The sequence below is a fragment of the Myotis nattereri genome (assembly GCF_964212035.1).
Source record: "Myotis nattereri genome assembly, chromosome: 4".
Taxonomy (NCBI): Eukaryota; Metazoa; Chordata; class Mammalia; order Chiroptera; family Vespertilionidae; genus Myotis; species Myotis nattereri.
In genome coordinates, this window is record NC_138079.1 from 39671852 (window position 1) to 39687251 (window position 15400).

General features: G+C 34.6%; 1 protein-coding gene across 2 annotated transcripts in view; it reads right to left on the minus strand.

The window, feature by feature from the left end:
* The window catches only part of GFM2 (GTP dependent ribosome recycling factor mitochondrial 2), a 56920-nt gene that overhangs the window by 24542 nt on the left and 16978 nt on the right, over positions 1-15400 (minus strand). For both annotated transcript variants that reach the window (XR_013995923.1, XM_081089752.1), the window contains exons 11-17: positions 13413-13493; positions 11786-11934; positions 10110-10250; positions 9927-10026; positions 8361-8550; positions 6247-6323; positions 2663-2801 (exon numbers count right to left, since the gene is read on the minus strand). Coding sequence is in view for 1 of the 2 variants with exons in the window: in XM_081089752.1 (XP_080945878.1) it covers positions 2663-2801; positions 6247-6323; positions 8361-8550; positions 9927-10026; positions 10110-10250; positions 11786-11934; positions 13413-13493 (877 nt within the window). In the remaining variant the exon portion in view is untranslated. The remainder of the gene's footprint in view (positions 1-2662; positions 2802-6246; positions 6324-8360; positions 8551-9926; positions 10027-10109; positions 10251-11785; positions 11935-13412; positions 13494-15400) is intronic.

Here is a 15400-nt window from a genome sequence, read left to right on the forward strand (position 1 = left end):
GAAGGTTTGCCTATAATAAAGTTTATGGTTTTTAATTTTATTTTGGTATATATTAGCACTTATTTCCTTTATATTTTGTGCTCTGAGGAATATTTTGCAGCTCTTCTTTCATATTTAGGTTTTTACACTCATTTGGAATTGACTTCTGTGAATGGTATTAAGTAGGAATCTAATTAAGTCTTTTTCCATATGGATAATTATCCCAGGACATTACTGAATAGTCAGTCCATCCTTTCCTATTGAGCTGCAATATCACTCTGACATAAACCCAATTCCCACATTATGTATGAGTCTGTTTCTAGGCTTTCTGGATTTGTTCTACTGGTCGATTTATAGCTTGATTAGTATCATGAAGACTATGGCTTTATAATAAGTATTAATGTTGGATATACTTCTTTGGGTAGAATTGATAGCATCATGATATTTAGTCTCCTTGTCTATGAAAAGTATGATTTTCCATTTTCTGGATGTACACAATGCCCAACTGCCCTTCATTATCAATAGTAATTTGATCATCAGTCAAGGTGTGGTCCAATTGTGCAGCATCCAGTTACTTTTTTTTTTAACCTTGTAACTAATAAGCAATCTGTGGGTAGGTATTTTAAATACATGCAAATATGCTACTCAACCATGTACCCAACATTAAGCATTCACAATAGTTGCAAAATGACTATTTTCCTGCCTCCTTGACAACTAACAGCACTTGGCATTCCAGTATAAGGAAGAACCCTCTCTTCTTCCCCACGTATTTATGACTAGAGATTCCTGAATTCCTACTTTTCCTCAGTGGTCTATAATTACTGTATTTAATTATCCTGGTATTCAAATTAACCCAGATTTGGCCAATGGAGCCTCTACAAGTTGGTTCCTGTGTCCTTATGACATGCCCTCATAATTTTTTGAGCATTTCCTTTCCTTCTTACACAAGATGATGTTCCATTGCCTGCTTATTTTTGATAATGTCTTGTTCCTTATCAATACTTTCCTTTCCCTTTTATTTCTTCAAAAAACAATATACTTATTTTATATTCTGCATCTGATAATTCCAATTTCAGAGGCCTTTGCTGGTCTGACGAATGTTTGTTGCTTCAATTGCCTTTTTGCTCATTGTGCCTTTTCTCATGATTTTATGATTTTAAAACTTTTAAAACTGTGACTTCATATTTGTTTTTCTGTGGAATTTTCTTTGAGGCCTGGGCTGAAGATACATTTATGTAGAGAAGCCCTTTGTTTGTTGTCACCAGGTTCCTGGGAATATTGCCAAGCCATGAGAGCACTATAAACTAAATTCTTCTTGGTTTGGAGGTTTTCAGGTCATTCTGATTCTATAAATTTAGGCTGAAAGCCATCAGAAGCCTATGGTTACACATTCTTAGAAATTCTGCCCCTTGCCCCCAGAGCCAGTTAGACAAGTTTTCTTTTATGAAGGAGATTTTCCTTGTTAATTATTTCCACGAGGATGTGGCCCTCATATCTAGTGGCGTTGGTGCTAACTTATTTTCCAAGGTTCATGCTTCAGTTTCCTTTCAACCTTGGAAATTTCCACTAAGTTCTAACCAGCTCAGACATTAATTTTAAAGGTGTTATTTATATTTTCCCAGCATTTTTAGTTTTTCCAGGTATTAAGTTCAGAAACAGAAATATATGTGTCATTTGCTCCTTTAGTCTATTCATTTAGTTTTTAAAATTTTTGTGAAAAGTAATCATTTGCTCTTTTTAGAAATTACTGAGTAGCTAAAAGCACCTGGTATATTAAACATCTTTTCTGTATATATTTTTTAACAAACCTGTCCATGTTTTCTCCTAGGAAGAACAGCAATAATGTCATGTTCTTTTGCTTAAGGGAAACCAAATTAACACTATGAATCATGAATTCTTTCATTCTGGGACAGAAATATAAAAACTGCATTTTTTGCCCTAACCGGTTTGGCTCAGTGGATAGAGCGTCAGCCTGCGGACTCAAGGGTCCCAGGTTCGATTCTGGTCAAGGGCATGTACCTTGGTTACAAACACATCCCCAGTAGGGAGTGTGCAGGAGGCAGCTGATCGATGTTTCTCTCTCATCGATGTTTCTATCTATCCCCCTCCCTTCCTCTCTGTAAAAAAATCAATAAAATATATATATTTTTAAAAACTGCATTTTCATCAGTATAGGATTACCATTTTATTAAATAGTGAAAATTATTTTCCACTCACTTTATAGAGTAAAAATAACACATCAACTTCACTCCTCTATTTCCTCCTTTTTTAAGCTATGTGCTTCAGTTTTGGGTTTTGGGTGTGTGGTTACCATTAGGTTTATGAAAAAGAAAGCTTCATCTATACAGTAGTCCCTTTTCTTTGGAATGCATCTGATCCAACTACTCATTCTGGAAGTGAGGACTAGGATAAGCCACCAACTTCCATGGCTCATTCTATTCCATGACACTGAAAATCACATCTGCTTGATGAGTCACTCATCCAGTAGATGTAATGAGTGATAATGGAATAGGGCTGTTTAAAATTTTAAAACCCTAAAAACAAACAAACAAACAAGAAAACACACATATAAAACCTGTCATACTAGTAACTGTGAATCCTGCTTACAACTCAACAAGAGATTCAGAAGACAGATCCTGGAGAGAAAGAGATAAACAAAAACAGAAGATGTTTTATTTTTTACCTGTAGCACGAACTGAATTTAGGATGGTCTCTCGGTATGCCACCTGAAGAGGCCCTAGATAGGTTTCCAGTCCATATTCCCTCTTGATTCGGTCATGAATAATATCAATATGTAATTCCCCCATTCCACATAAGACAGTCTTGTTTAAAAAAAAGAAAAACAAAAACAAACATCAAGAAAAAATGTTTACCACAAAATACTATATAAAGGAATATCAGTCTATGTTATTTTTCATTAATTACAAACTGAGTTTCTTTTGCAATTTTTTTTTTTTTTTTTGCTCCTACATCAAAACACTGTTTTTAACTTTTCTGATTGGAACTATTAATTAAAAGTGAATTACTAGGCCATTCTCTTTCACTATATTACCATTCCATGATACTTATCAGCTGAGCAAGTGGCATCTACTGAGGCCTACATTTCTCAACTATAGAGCTAAGCTCTGGCCAATGGGATCTGAGTGTAACTGATGTTGGCAACTTCTGGGCTATGCTTTTAAGGAAAGAAAAAATCTCTTAAGGAAAAGGTAGGAAACTGTTTTGAATGTGGATGAGGGCAACATCTTATAAAATGGGGAAATAACCTTTCTCCCAAACATCCCCAACCATCCCGGCCATCTTACAGCTTATTGGGCAGTCCAAATTTCCAGACTAGTTTCGGCCTTTATGTGACAGAAATTGACTTTTATTTTCTATGAACCAATGTTATTTTGAGCCCTTGCTAGAATAGCCAAATTTGTATCAAAAGCAATCAAGACATGCATTTTTTTTAGCAACAATGGCTATTCCTAAAGAAGGTTCTTATGTATGAGAAAGAGTATAGGGCAAGAAGTCCACATTTGCTCCATTTTATTCATTTGCCATCTCTGTAGTGAAGAATTTACCCAAAGAGAGATCTGGCTGTTGCCCTCAGTGACTGAGAGATTATCTCTAGGTCAAGATACTACCTGATAGAAATATCTTTTCCTGTTAGGGGGCTCTGTCTACCAGCTAGTCAAACAATGTGATTTACAGACAGTCCTCGGGTTACGTCGGACTCAACGTACATCGTTTTGTGGTTACGTCGCCATCTCCCACTTATTTATAAAAAAAAAAAAGTTCTGTCATCTTGACATATGTACATATGTGCTTTATGTTTTTTATTATTTATTTACCATATGTAAAGGTCAGGAATTGTCTTTCTTTTAATTTTTTTTTACTGTTTCACTTCATTACTGCTGTGTATGTGCTCCATGTGAGTGACGTAGGTGCTTATGTAGGTGGGTTCCGACTTACGGCGAAAATCGCATTACATCGAGCCGTAGGAACGGATCTCCGAAGTAACCTGAGGACCTACTGTATAATGCAGGTTTTGTAATAGCCGTATCAGTTTCAACCTGGAGAGTAAAGGTACCAACCCAAACCTATAGGAGGTGCTGTAGGATAAAGGTCAACACACAAGTAGTATGTGATTGAGCCAATCAGAAAGAATACATGCTCTCTTACCCACCCCCCTCCTGCCCTCCCACCCTCCCTGGCCTAAGCATAACCAATGGACATAAGACACTGGGGGGTAGGGGAGGCCAGGGGATTGCCAAGGGCGAGGGGAAAAAAAGGAGACATATGTAATACTTTTTGTAATACTTTAAGCAATAAAAACAAAACGAAAATAAAATAAAATAAAATAAAATTTAGTTTACTTCATTTTTATACTGTCTCTATGTGATTTCATATTTAGTCTATAGCTGTAATGTAAATGCTCATAAGGATTTGCAATCAGTGTTTCCACTGTCTCACTGAACACATTCACATGAATATTTGGCACCACCCTGAGTCAACATGTCTAAAATGTACTTCATTGTGACTCAAATCAGCTGCTCTTCTTTACTTCCATTGTTCCTTAAAGTCAACATCAAGATAAAACCTTATTGTCACTTTGTTGGTTTTATCTCTTTTGTGGACTGTCTTTAATCCAAATCCTATACATATTCTCTCTATAAATGATCTTTTGTTCTATTATACACTTCATTTTAAAATAATTTACCCACTGTGATTGTTCATGTATAAAATTTTAGTGTTTTCAAATGTATTAGATACATAAAAAAAAAAAAAGAAAGAATACATGCATCCCTATGTTCACAGCAACACAATTTACAATAGCTAAGATTTGGAAACAGCCCATCAGCAGATGAGTGGATTAAAAAACTGTGGTACATCCACAAAATAGAATATTAAAAAAGAAAGAACTCTTACTATTTGCAACATTATGGATGGACCTGAAGAACATTATGCTAGGTGAAATAAGCCAGTCAGAGAAAGATAAGTATCACATGACCTCACTCATATGTGAAATCTAATGAACAATATAAACTGATGGAAAAAAAAAATAGATCCAGAGACATAGAATCATCGAACAGACTATCAAACGTCAGAGGGAAGGCAGGGGAGGGTGGGCAGATGAGAAGAGATCAACCAATGAACTTGTATGCATATATACATAACCCATGGACACAGACAATAAATAGAGTGGTGAAGGCCTAGGGTAGGGGGTGGAGGCAGGCTGGGACAGGTCAATGGGGGAAAAAGGGGACTTTCAACAATAAAGACTTTAAATAAATAAATAATAAAAGCTAATAGCTAATGTAAGAGAGAGAGAAAAAAAAGAACTTTCCCAGACTTTGCATCTCTTCCTTTAGTTGATTCTAATTTATATCCTTTTGCTGTAATAAAACTACAATGGTAAGGAACAACAACAAAAACGACAGTGTGTGATTGTTATACTTTAATGCAAAGTTAAAGAGGTAAATTATTTGGAAAAAAGCAAGTTGTAGAATAATACAAATAGAATGACTTGTTATATATGTACATATATATTTAGAAAAAATATACTGTGCTTTAAAAAACAGAACAACAAACCAATGGATGTTTAAAAAGTGTGAAAGGCTATACAGTTTTTAATGGTTACCTGTGTAGAATAGGATTGAGAGACAGGAAAACGTTAATTCTTTAACCTGTATACTTGTGTGTCATCTGATATTTTTAAAATATATGTATCGGCATTTTTTATCTTTTTAAGCAACTTTTTCTAAAATCTTATGTAAACTTTACCTTGCCCACCTAAAAAGATACAGAATAAACATCTGTTCTTCTCCAGGTACAGCCCAATTCTGTACCTACTTTAGAACTCTATTTCCTCCCACATTGCTGGGTTGAAATATATCACTTCTCACCCATCTGTGTCATTATCATTAAGAGACCCTTTGAACCCTCCCTTTAGTTTGCTGCTTCTATAATCCTTAGTATAAGAGATTCAAGGCTTTGTCTTGGGGTTGAACCTCATTTGAAAATTTCACAAAAGGTTCTCTTCTGGATGGTCCAAACGTTGCAAAGTAGTTTATACAAGTGAGGTATAATTATTTTAAGGAATTAAGGAGAACTTGTCTATTTAGATTGATAGTCAACATAATAATTACAAGTTTATTATTATGAGAACCAAAAAAAAGTTTCTTTTTCAGGGGCATAGACCTATCAATGTTTCAGATGTACTTACTTCAACACGCATGCTACATTACTGACAGATATCGGATTAAGTAACAATACGCCTACCTGTCCAGAGTCAGGATCAAGCCTCACTTTTAAACTGGGATCTTCACGTTGAAGGCATTTCAATGCATGATCCAAATCTGGTGGATAAAAACAACAACATGGTTGTCTTTACATTTCATTTTTTAGATAATGAAATATCTAGTGAGGAAACATTATAGTGAGGAAAATATATGAACAAGCAAACAAATTTTGAAAAAAGAAAATTTCCAACAGCCATACATGCTTTGTAGAGAGTAAAATAAGGTGGTAAGATAGAGATGGGAGGTTGTTTGAGATTGGGTGATCTGGGAAGGCCTCTCCAGGATGATTTGGGTAAAGACATATAAAAAAATAAGCAACCTTCTTAAAAAATGGTGAAGAAAAAGAATTCCAGACAGAGGAAATGGCTGTGCAAGGAGTAACTGGCTATTGGAAAAACAACAAGGAGGCCAGTGTGTAGTGTGACACTGGTGGGCAGCTGGAGGCCATGGTGAAGAGTTTGGATATGCAATAAGAAGCCAGCCACTGAAGGGTTTAAGTGGACAGTAGCATCATCTGATTATACTCTGCAAAGATCAATCAAAGAGCTGACAAAAAAAGCAAAATACCTTCAGAAAAATAGGCAATAATGAGAATCAGATAAAAGGAAGCTAAATTACATAATGAATAAAGACATGGTAATGTAATCACTCTATGATAATCACAGCCAAAGAGATGAAAAAAGAACATATTATTTTCATTAAATACACGATCAAAAGTGATACTTTAATACAATCATTAAATGATACATATATCCTACCTCTTTATAAAAGATGTTAGAAGTTCTACAAAGTGTAGCTGAAGTGAAGAGCTGAGCAATGGATTCATGAACTACCTTATTCCACACATTGAAACTGTTATTCTGTTTTTATTTTTGTTTGGGTGAAAGATGAGGGTTCAGAACAAAGGAGGAATATCCAAGAAATGAGGCCAGGCAAGAAAGATTCCAAGTAACCTCCACTCTGTTCTGCTGCTGCCAAGCTAAAAGACTGCGTTTACCAGACTCCTTTGCAACTGGGTAGCCATATATCTAAGTGATGGCCAACGACGTATAAGAAATCTTAAAAGGACCCTAGCCAGTTTGGCGCAATGGAGAGGATCGGCCTGTGGACTGAAGCTTCAGGTCCCAGTTCGATGCGAGTCAAGGACACATGCCCGGGTTGCGGGCTCGATCCCCAGTAGGGAGCACGCAGGAGGCAGCACATCCATGATTCTCTCTCATCATGGATGTTTCTTCCTCTCTGTGTGAAAACAATAAAAATATACTTAAAAAAGAAAGAAATCTTAAAAGAGAAAGGGGCACATCTTCTTCCTCCCCATTCCTCCTTTCTGCTGCCGGGAACTCCATGAAGCCCAAGGCTCCAGCAGCCATCCTGAGATGACTAAGGACAGGAGTGATGCACTCAGAAGCCAAGACAAAAGACTGGAGGCTGGGTGCCCACTGTGGACTCTAAGCATAAGGCTACCAACTCAAGGCATATTTCACAACAGAGAGAAACAAACTTTTTTCATTAAAGCAAATGTTATTTGGGGATTTTCTGCTATATTTAACCAAATCTAATTGAAAGTGACATAACTGGAATAATGAGCTACATATATCATACCAAAGAGTTTGGGTTTCTGCTTTAAGTAATGAAAAGCCACTGAAGAATTCTGAGCAAATATGCTAAAAAACAAAGTATATAACGATCAGAAAGGCCAATCGACATTAACAAAGTATATAAATATCTTCACTGAGTTTCGAAAGTTGATCAAGAAAAAGTAGCAATTTTATAAATGGTGTTGAGAAACTGAGCCAGTTATGAACTGGCTACTGACTAATTGAATACACTGGAAGGGCAGTCCTGAGGTCAATTACCTAGAGTCCCATAGGTAGCACTATAAGAACAAGACTAAGGGCTAAGAATATGATATGAAAAAAAATGGCCAAGATATAAGAAAAGAAAAAATAGAAGGAGTTTGTAAAAATCAAAACATCTTAAATAAAAAGCTAGGCCAATCACAAGAAATACTTACCAATAAATGCTGATAAAATTAAACTATTTTATCTAAATTATCAGGGCATTCATTAATTAAGACACCAACACTGTGTGTACCTGGCTGCTTAGCTACCGAAGGGGGCTCTATGGTACAGAAGAAAACAGGTTCTGGGATCTCCACCCCGGCCAACAGAAGCCTCTCCGTTTCACTGCTGTGTCTCTGCTTCTTTTCTCCCTCCCTTTCAGCTCGACGAGCTGCAGCTAGTGCGCTGGACTTGGATGAGACAATGGTGTCTCCAGTGGCCGTCTGCAAACAAAGAAGATGCCTTGGAATAAAACAGGCTGTAAGCAAGCATTCAGCTTCCACCAAGATTCACGAAATAAGAAAAAATTTAATGTGGCACTTTATTTTCATCAGTACTTAAAAGAGAGACAAATTCCTAAAACTCATTATAACTTTGCACAGGCAAATCTAATTTAACCTGTGTAAGAATTCTATCCAAAATACTGCTGTAAAAAGTCTAACAATAACACAACACACCCACAATATATATCCAAAATTCATCTGACAAAACAAATGTACCTTCCTAAATTTTCAATCATATGTAGACAAGTGAGGTAGAAGTCCATTACTGTGTTTTACCACCAGTAAAAATTTATTTCTATTTTACAAAATCCTTTAGTTAATTCTTTATTAACTAAAGTATGCAATTAAACAGAGTACCCTTGACCATGCAAAAGTGACAGTAGCTTCCTTATAGACTTCAGTTCTTTTTTTAAACTATAATTTTACTTTTAAACTTACCTATTAGGGAGTTCTGTGCCGGTTTTTGTCTCTGTAAAGATATTCCTACTGAACACTAGCCCAGATTTCTGTAACTCTCTCAAATACATACAAGTTCTGCCTTCAGATAGACAGAGAAGCCACTGTGATGCTAGAAGTCCAATTTCCGGACCATGGGAATTTTCTGTAAAGGATTTTACATCTTGCAATTTCATAAAGAGTTTAAAATGTTAAAAGTAACAATGTTTATCCTAAATGCCAAATATACCAAAGTTTCATGAGTAACTGCACTTGATTTAATACATATAAAAGTGAAATGTCCTTAGTTTTAACCCATATAGACAGCATATATAGACAGCATCACATATTTTCATCCTATAAAAGTGATGGAGTGCCTAAATTCACTGGTCTAAGGACTAAGAACAGAGAAAAAGACAAAAATCCTTGCCCTCATGGAGACTTCATTGTCAAAATATCCTAAGTTAATACCTCACCGGTTATAAGGTTAGATGAAATTGTGTGCAGTGATCAAAATAAGAAAAAAATCCAATAGCAATAACAATGTTTTATATAATCTTAAAATATATGTATGCATACATGGATAGTATATTATTGTACTTGGATTTGAACTTTATATGAATACAATCCATACGGTTAATAGTTTTCTGCAATTTCCTTTCTTTCTATTAAATGTATAAGAGTCAACCATTTAATAACTATGCTACACAATATTCATTATTCCACTACTACTGATGGACATTTAGATTTATGGGGGTTTTGCTATTATAAAATACCTACTTTCAAAAATCTTTATTGCTGAGAATATTACAGATGTCTCCCCCTTTTCCCCCTATAGTCCCCCTCCACCCAATTCCCAGAGAGAGCATTTCATCACTTACATGTTTAAGTCCAACAGTCAAAGCAATGTTACCAGCAGTCAGTGAAGGGATTTCTACATGTTGGTCAGCAAATGGCAAAAGCAGACGACTTATTCTCTCCCTGTAAAACCATGATTTATATTAGTAGAAGTATTTTTAAAGAAACAAGTACAGTTTTAGAAAATAATCTAAGCTTCTACTTACGTGCAGTTTCCATTAATATTATGGACGGCCAACTGGGGTTTTATCATGCCTGAGTAAATGCGCATAAACACCAGCGGTCCCCGCTGCTTGTCATGGAGAACTTTAAATGCCAGTGCACATAAGTCACCCTTATACCACTGCCTGTAAAAGTTAAGGAGACATTCCAAAAAGCCTTTAAAATACACTTCCAATATATTTATCCAGATCAGATCATAATCGCTGCACAAACTTAATCTTGATGTACTCCAAATAGCCTTCACATCTTCTAGTTTAGCTGCCCAGATTGACTAAACAATGTCAGTACCCCACTTCCTCCACTGAATTATTAATTCCTCAAAACTAAAAACAATGGGGTCTCTTCCAAATATTACCTCAATTTGCAAATAATTCCATAACCAAGAGTTCCCTCCTCAAAAAAATATTCCGAGGAACATCACAGCACTTTCTCAAAAAACCTGTACAGAGTAAACAGATAAGGACTTTCCAATTGCTGTTTGTGCACTCTCCTCCCACTTTCTCTCCAGTCACATAACCATATAAACATATACTGCAAATCTGAACTTGTTTATAAGCCAGCATTCTTACAGAATAATGTCCTTAAGTTGGTGTTCACTGATAGGATTTTGTGTACATTTTTCTTAGGAAAAGCTCTCTATTTTCATTACTTTCAAAGGAGTCCGTGGCTCAAAGTAGGTTAGACATTTCTATTACAGAAATTCTCCAATACGATTCCTCCAGTTTTTAATTTTATTCAATAAATCCTTATATAGAAAGCTTACACAAGGCACTGTTCCATATACTTTTTAAACATTGACTCATTTGATTCTTGTAACAATCCTCTGAGATAGGCCCTACTCTCTGCATTTCACAGATAAGAGGTTAAGCAACTTGGAAGAGGTGGAATTTAAATCCAGGTAGAACACAGTCCATGCTCACAATCACTTCGTTGTAATGCCTCTCCAATTGAGAGATATGAAAAGTGATTAATTTCCTAGTTAAACGTATTAAAGTCCAGTTTCACCTGCCATTTTACACAACACTCAGATTTTAGAGGATTTATTAGTAAGTACAAAGTTGTTAGTGGCAACAGGAGTCAAACAATGATCTTCTTTATAGCCCAAAGTATTTTGAGCTTTTGAAAAATCTTGAAATCTAGAATAGATATAAAATATATTTATCAGACGTTCCCAGTATACTACCTTTTTTTTAAAAACTCAGTTGGCAGGGCCAACATATGTTTACACAGCAATAACTCCACATTCTTAGCTCCACCTGTAAATGCAGCAGGTTACAAGAGATAACAAATGTCCCTTCCGCCAAAACCGGTTTGGCTCAGTGGATAGAGCGTCGGCCTGCGGACTGAGGGGTCCCAGGTTTGATTCCGGTCAAGGGCATGTACCTGGGTTGCGGGCACATCCCCAGTGGGAGATGTGCAGGAGGCAGCTGATCGATGTTTCTCTCTCATCGATGTTTCTAACTCTCTATCCCTCTCCCTTCCTCTCTGTAAAAAATCAATAAAATATATTAAAACAAAACAAAAAAAAAACAAATGTCCCTTCCAAGTGAAAATGACTATGACACTATGTTATATGATTTACAATGATATTTTTCACCAATGTTATTTAAAAGTGGTGATTCGAGGCTATACATTTTAACCTATATACCTGCATACTTACAGAAACTCATAGTTGCGCTCTTCAGGTGAAGGCAAGTACATAGTAATAGCATCTAACAAGGGCTGGACCCCTTTGTTTTTCAGGGCACTTCCACAAAGCACAGGTACCGCTGTCTGAGCAAGCGTTACTCTGTGTATTGCAGTCTGTAGCTAGAAAGCAAAGGTATAAATAAGTATTTTATGTGACCATAAGATGGTCACATATATGCAGTATACTTGTCTCAACCAAAATATCTCAGAATTAGATGTTTTCTTAACCAACCACATAAAACATACTTCCATCATTCTTTATGGCCTTATTCTTTGTTTTTCTTTATAATATTAATTACTACCTGGTATATTAGATACATATTTATTAGTGTATTGTCCATCTCCCCTTCTATTAAGTGTAAAATTTATAAGAATTATAGTAAGGTTCAATGAAAAAACTGCTAAATCCCAGAAACTAGAAAAGTGCTTAAAACAAAGTAGGTATTTAAAAATATTTATTGAATAGATGAGTTCATATATTTGTGATTTTACCTTGATAATCTAATAAGCTGGTAAGAAATTAAAAATATAAACATGAGTAACAATTTTTTCAAATGAAATAGATCCATATTAAATATAATCTAAAAGAAAATGAGAAATCAAAGTAGAAAGAAAATTTTGAAAGACCTCAAAAACCAAGAAAAGCTTGGGTGTACCTGCAAGCTACTGATAAGAGAAATGGTGGGTCAATTCTACTTTAGACTGTAAACTCTTTGAAAACAGAAGTCATGTTATGTGACTGTAGGGCAAAATAACACACTTAAGCACTCAAATACTACACAATAAAATATGTCAAAATTATGCCATTTCATTCAAAAGAAAAATATTTTTTTCTACCTCAAGTAATTTCAAATGGCTCAAAATTAATCTATAGATCTTGTGTTTTTCTTTAATTCTTTTTGGGGAAAATAAGTGAATTTGCTGGGCTCATCTTGGATCCCACTATACATATTACCACTTAAAAACACTTTCTTTAGTAACTCTTATGTTTCATCAAGGAAAATAACGAGTAAGTTTGCCAAATTCATGGGGGAAGATTCCTGGCAGGAAAAAGAAACAAACACAAAAAAACAGGAATGCCTTAAAGAAATCTGTCATAATTCAATTATTATCTGTACTTTACTTGCCTAGTCTCTGGTTTAATGTTTTTCAAAACAAAACAAAAGACCTGCAATGAGTTTCCACTAAAAATTAAAAGAGATTCAGAAAAAAATATTCTGATTAAAATGATTATTGTAGATTGAAAAACCAGGAAATTTTAAATAAAAAATTTCAACCTCTGATTTCCCTAAAAATACTTATTAAATGGTTACAATGAAGAGAAAAGGTTGAGAATTAACAATTAACTTCTCCTGAATCAATACAAGTAAAAAAGATTCCACTTCTAATTTTGTAAAATATAACCAAAAATAGTTAATCATGCCATTATTAAGTAGCTGTGTTAGTGGCTTTATCTCCATGATCTTCTAATTTTTGTTTAAGTCAGCATAGTTTCCAATTCTATTCAAAGTTAGAAAAACAAAAACAACACAAACACAGAAAGCGAAGTGCATCCAATTAGTAAAACTTGGTCAAAGTAAATGAAAAATAAAATTTACCTTTTCAGCTGGGAGCAAATCAAAATTTTCACTAAATTCTCCTAAAACCAATTCAGCAAATTCATCATCCAAATCTGCAACCTATAAAGAAAGACTTTAGTTCTATGACTTGTATTTGTTGTCCAACTATTAACTCAAGCCAAATACTCTAAATATACATTATCCAAATATTTCAAGACAGTTCCATGGTCTAACTTATCCACGCCAAGGACATCTTCCTATCTTCTAAAAGAGAGTTTTCTTTCAAAGGAAAGGAGACTGAAAATTGAAGACATGCTATTATGAGTTTCCTAAATTCATGGGAAGCCTGAGCCAGATTATGCATAACATTAAATTGCTATCTACTCAGAGTGTTCAAAAGAAAATGCACAATTTGTAGTCAATGATAACATATACAATGGATTGCTATTTTTAGCTAAATTTGGGGGTCTTAGTTCATAACAAAGTTTTATTTGAAACTCCTCTAATATTCTGAATGCTCATAAGATCTGAGAAAGTCAAACAAAAAAGACTAATCTTATTATAACTAATCCTGCGCTGAGAAAATATATTTAAGTTGGGATAGTAGACATAATTTCAATAATAAAAATGTATTTATCTAATTCATGTCCTTTTCATAATAATTTGCCATTATAAAACAGAATTCAGCTGACAATAAAATTAATAAAACAGTTTCAAAAGATTATAATAATATAACATTTATCTAATTCATGTTCTTTTCATAATCATTTGCATTATAAAATAGAATCTAGCTGACAATAAAATTAATAAAAGTTTCAAAAGATTATAATAATATAAAGGAATAAAACTTGCAAATTTGAGGAGAAAGCAGCCTTTTTAATAGCCAACTACTGTAAAAGTATAGCAAACTACTAGAGCTATCTCATATAAATGGAATCATACAGTATTTGTCCTTCTGTGATTGGCTTAGTTCAAATAGCAAGTTTAATGTCCTCAAGGTTCATTAATAATGTATCATGCCAGAATTTCCTTCCATTATAACACTGACTACTACCCTGTTGTGTGTATATACCACATTTTATTTATCCATCCATCTGTTGATAAATACCTTCCACCCTTTGGCTGTTATAAATAATGCTGCTATGTACAAGGATGTACAAATATCTCTTTGAAACCATGCTTTCAATTCTTTTGGATATAAACCCAGAAGTGGAATTGCTAGATCATATGTTAATTCTATTTTCAGTTTTCTGAGGAACCACTATACTGTTTTTCACAATGGCGGCACCATTTTCATTCCCACCAGCAATGCCTGGGGTTACAACTTCTCCCCATCCTTACAACAGTTATTTTGTTTTTTGATAGAAGCCATCCTAAAAGGTGTGATGTGGTGGTACTCTCTAATTCTACACACACGTATGTATTCCTTACAATTAGCTCTTCATTACCTACTGATAGAAAATTTGAGCCTTTAATGTCCTAGAGCATATGCAAGTTTATGTTGGTATCTCAATGAGATTATAAAATCCTCCTTAGGTTTATTCTGATAGCCCTTTTGTATAAACAAAATAAAACCTCAAAGGTGAACCAATTATGTACCCAATTATTGATTAATAAATGTTAATTCCACTTTTATCCTTTTTATGTGCCCCCCCCACCCCCCCCATTAGAGAAGCAGTATGAGCTCTAGCTCTAAACAGACAGATTTGGGTTCAGATCCCAGCTCTGCTATTTATTAGCTATATGACAACTTATTTTACCATTGTAAGCCTGTTTCCTCATCTGTAAAATGGGGATAATATACACTGTTCGGAGGGTTAAATAATATATGTAAAGCACTTAAGTTAGATCATAAGTCTTCAATAAATATTATCCATTAATAAAATTAACAATGACCATTATCATGTTCATAATAAAGTTGAAAATTACTACATGATGGAAAAGAATTACTTCAAAAATAACTTCATACAAAAGATGAATGAAAATAATTAATTATAATTTTGACCAGTTTAATTTAGAAGTAAGGA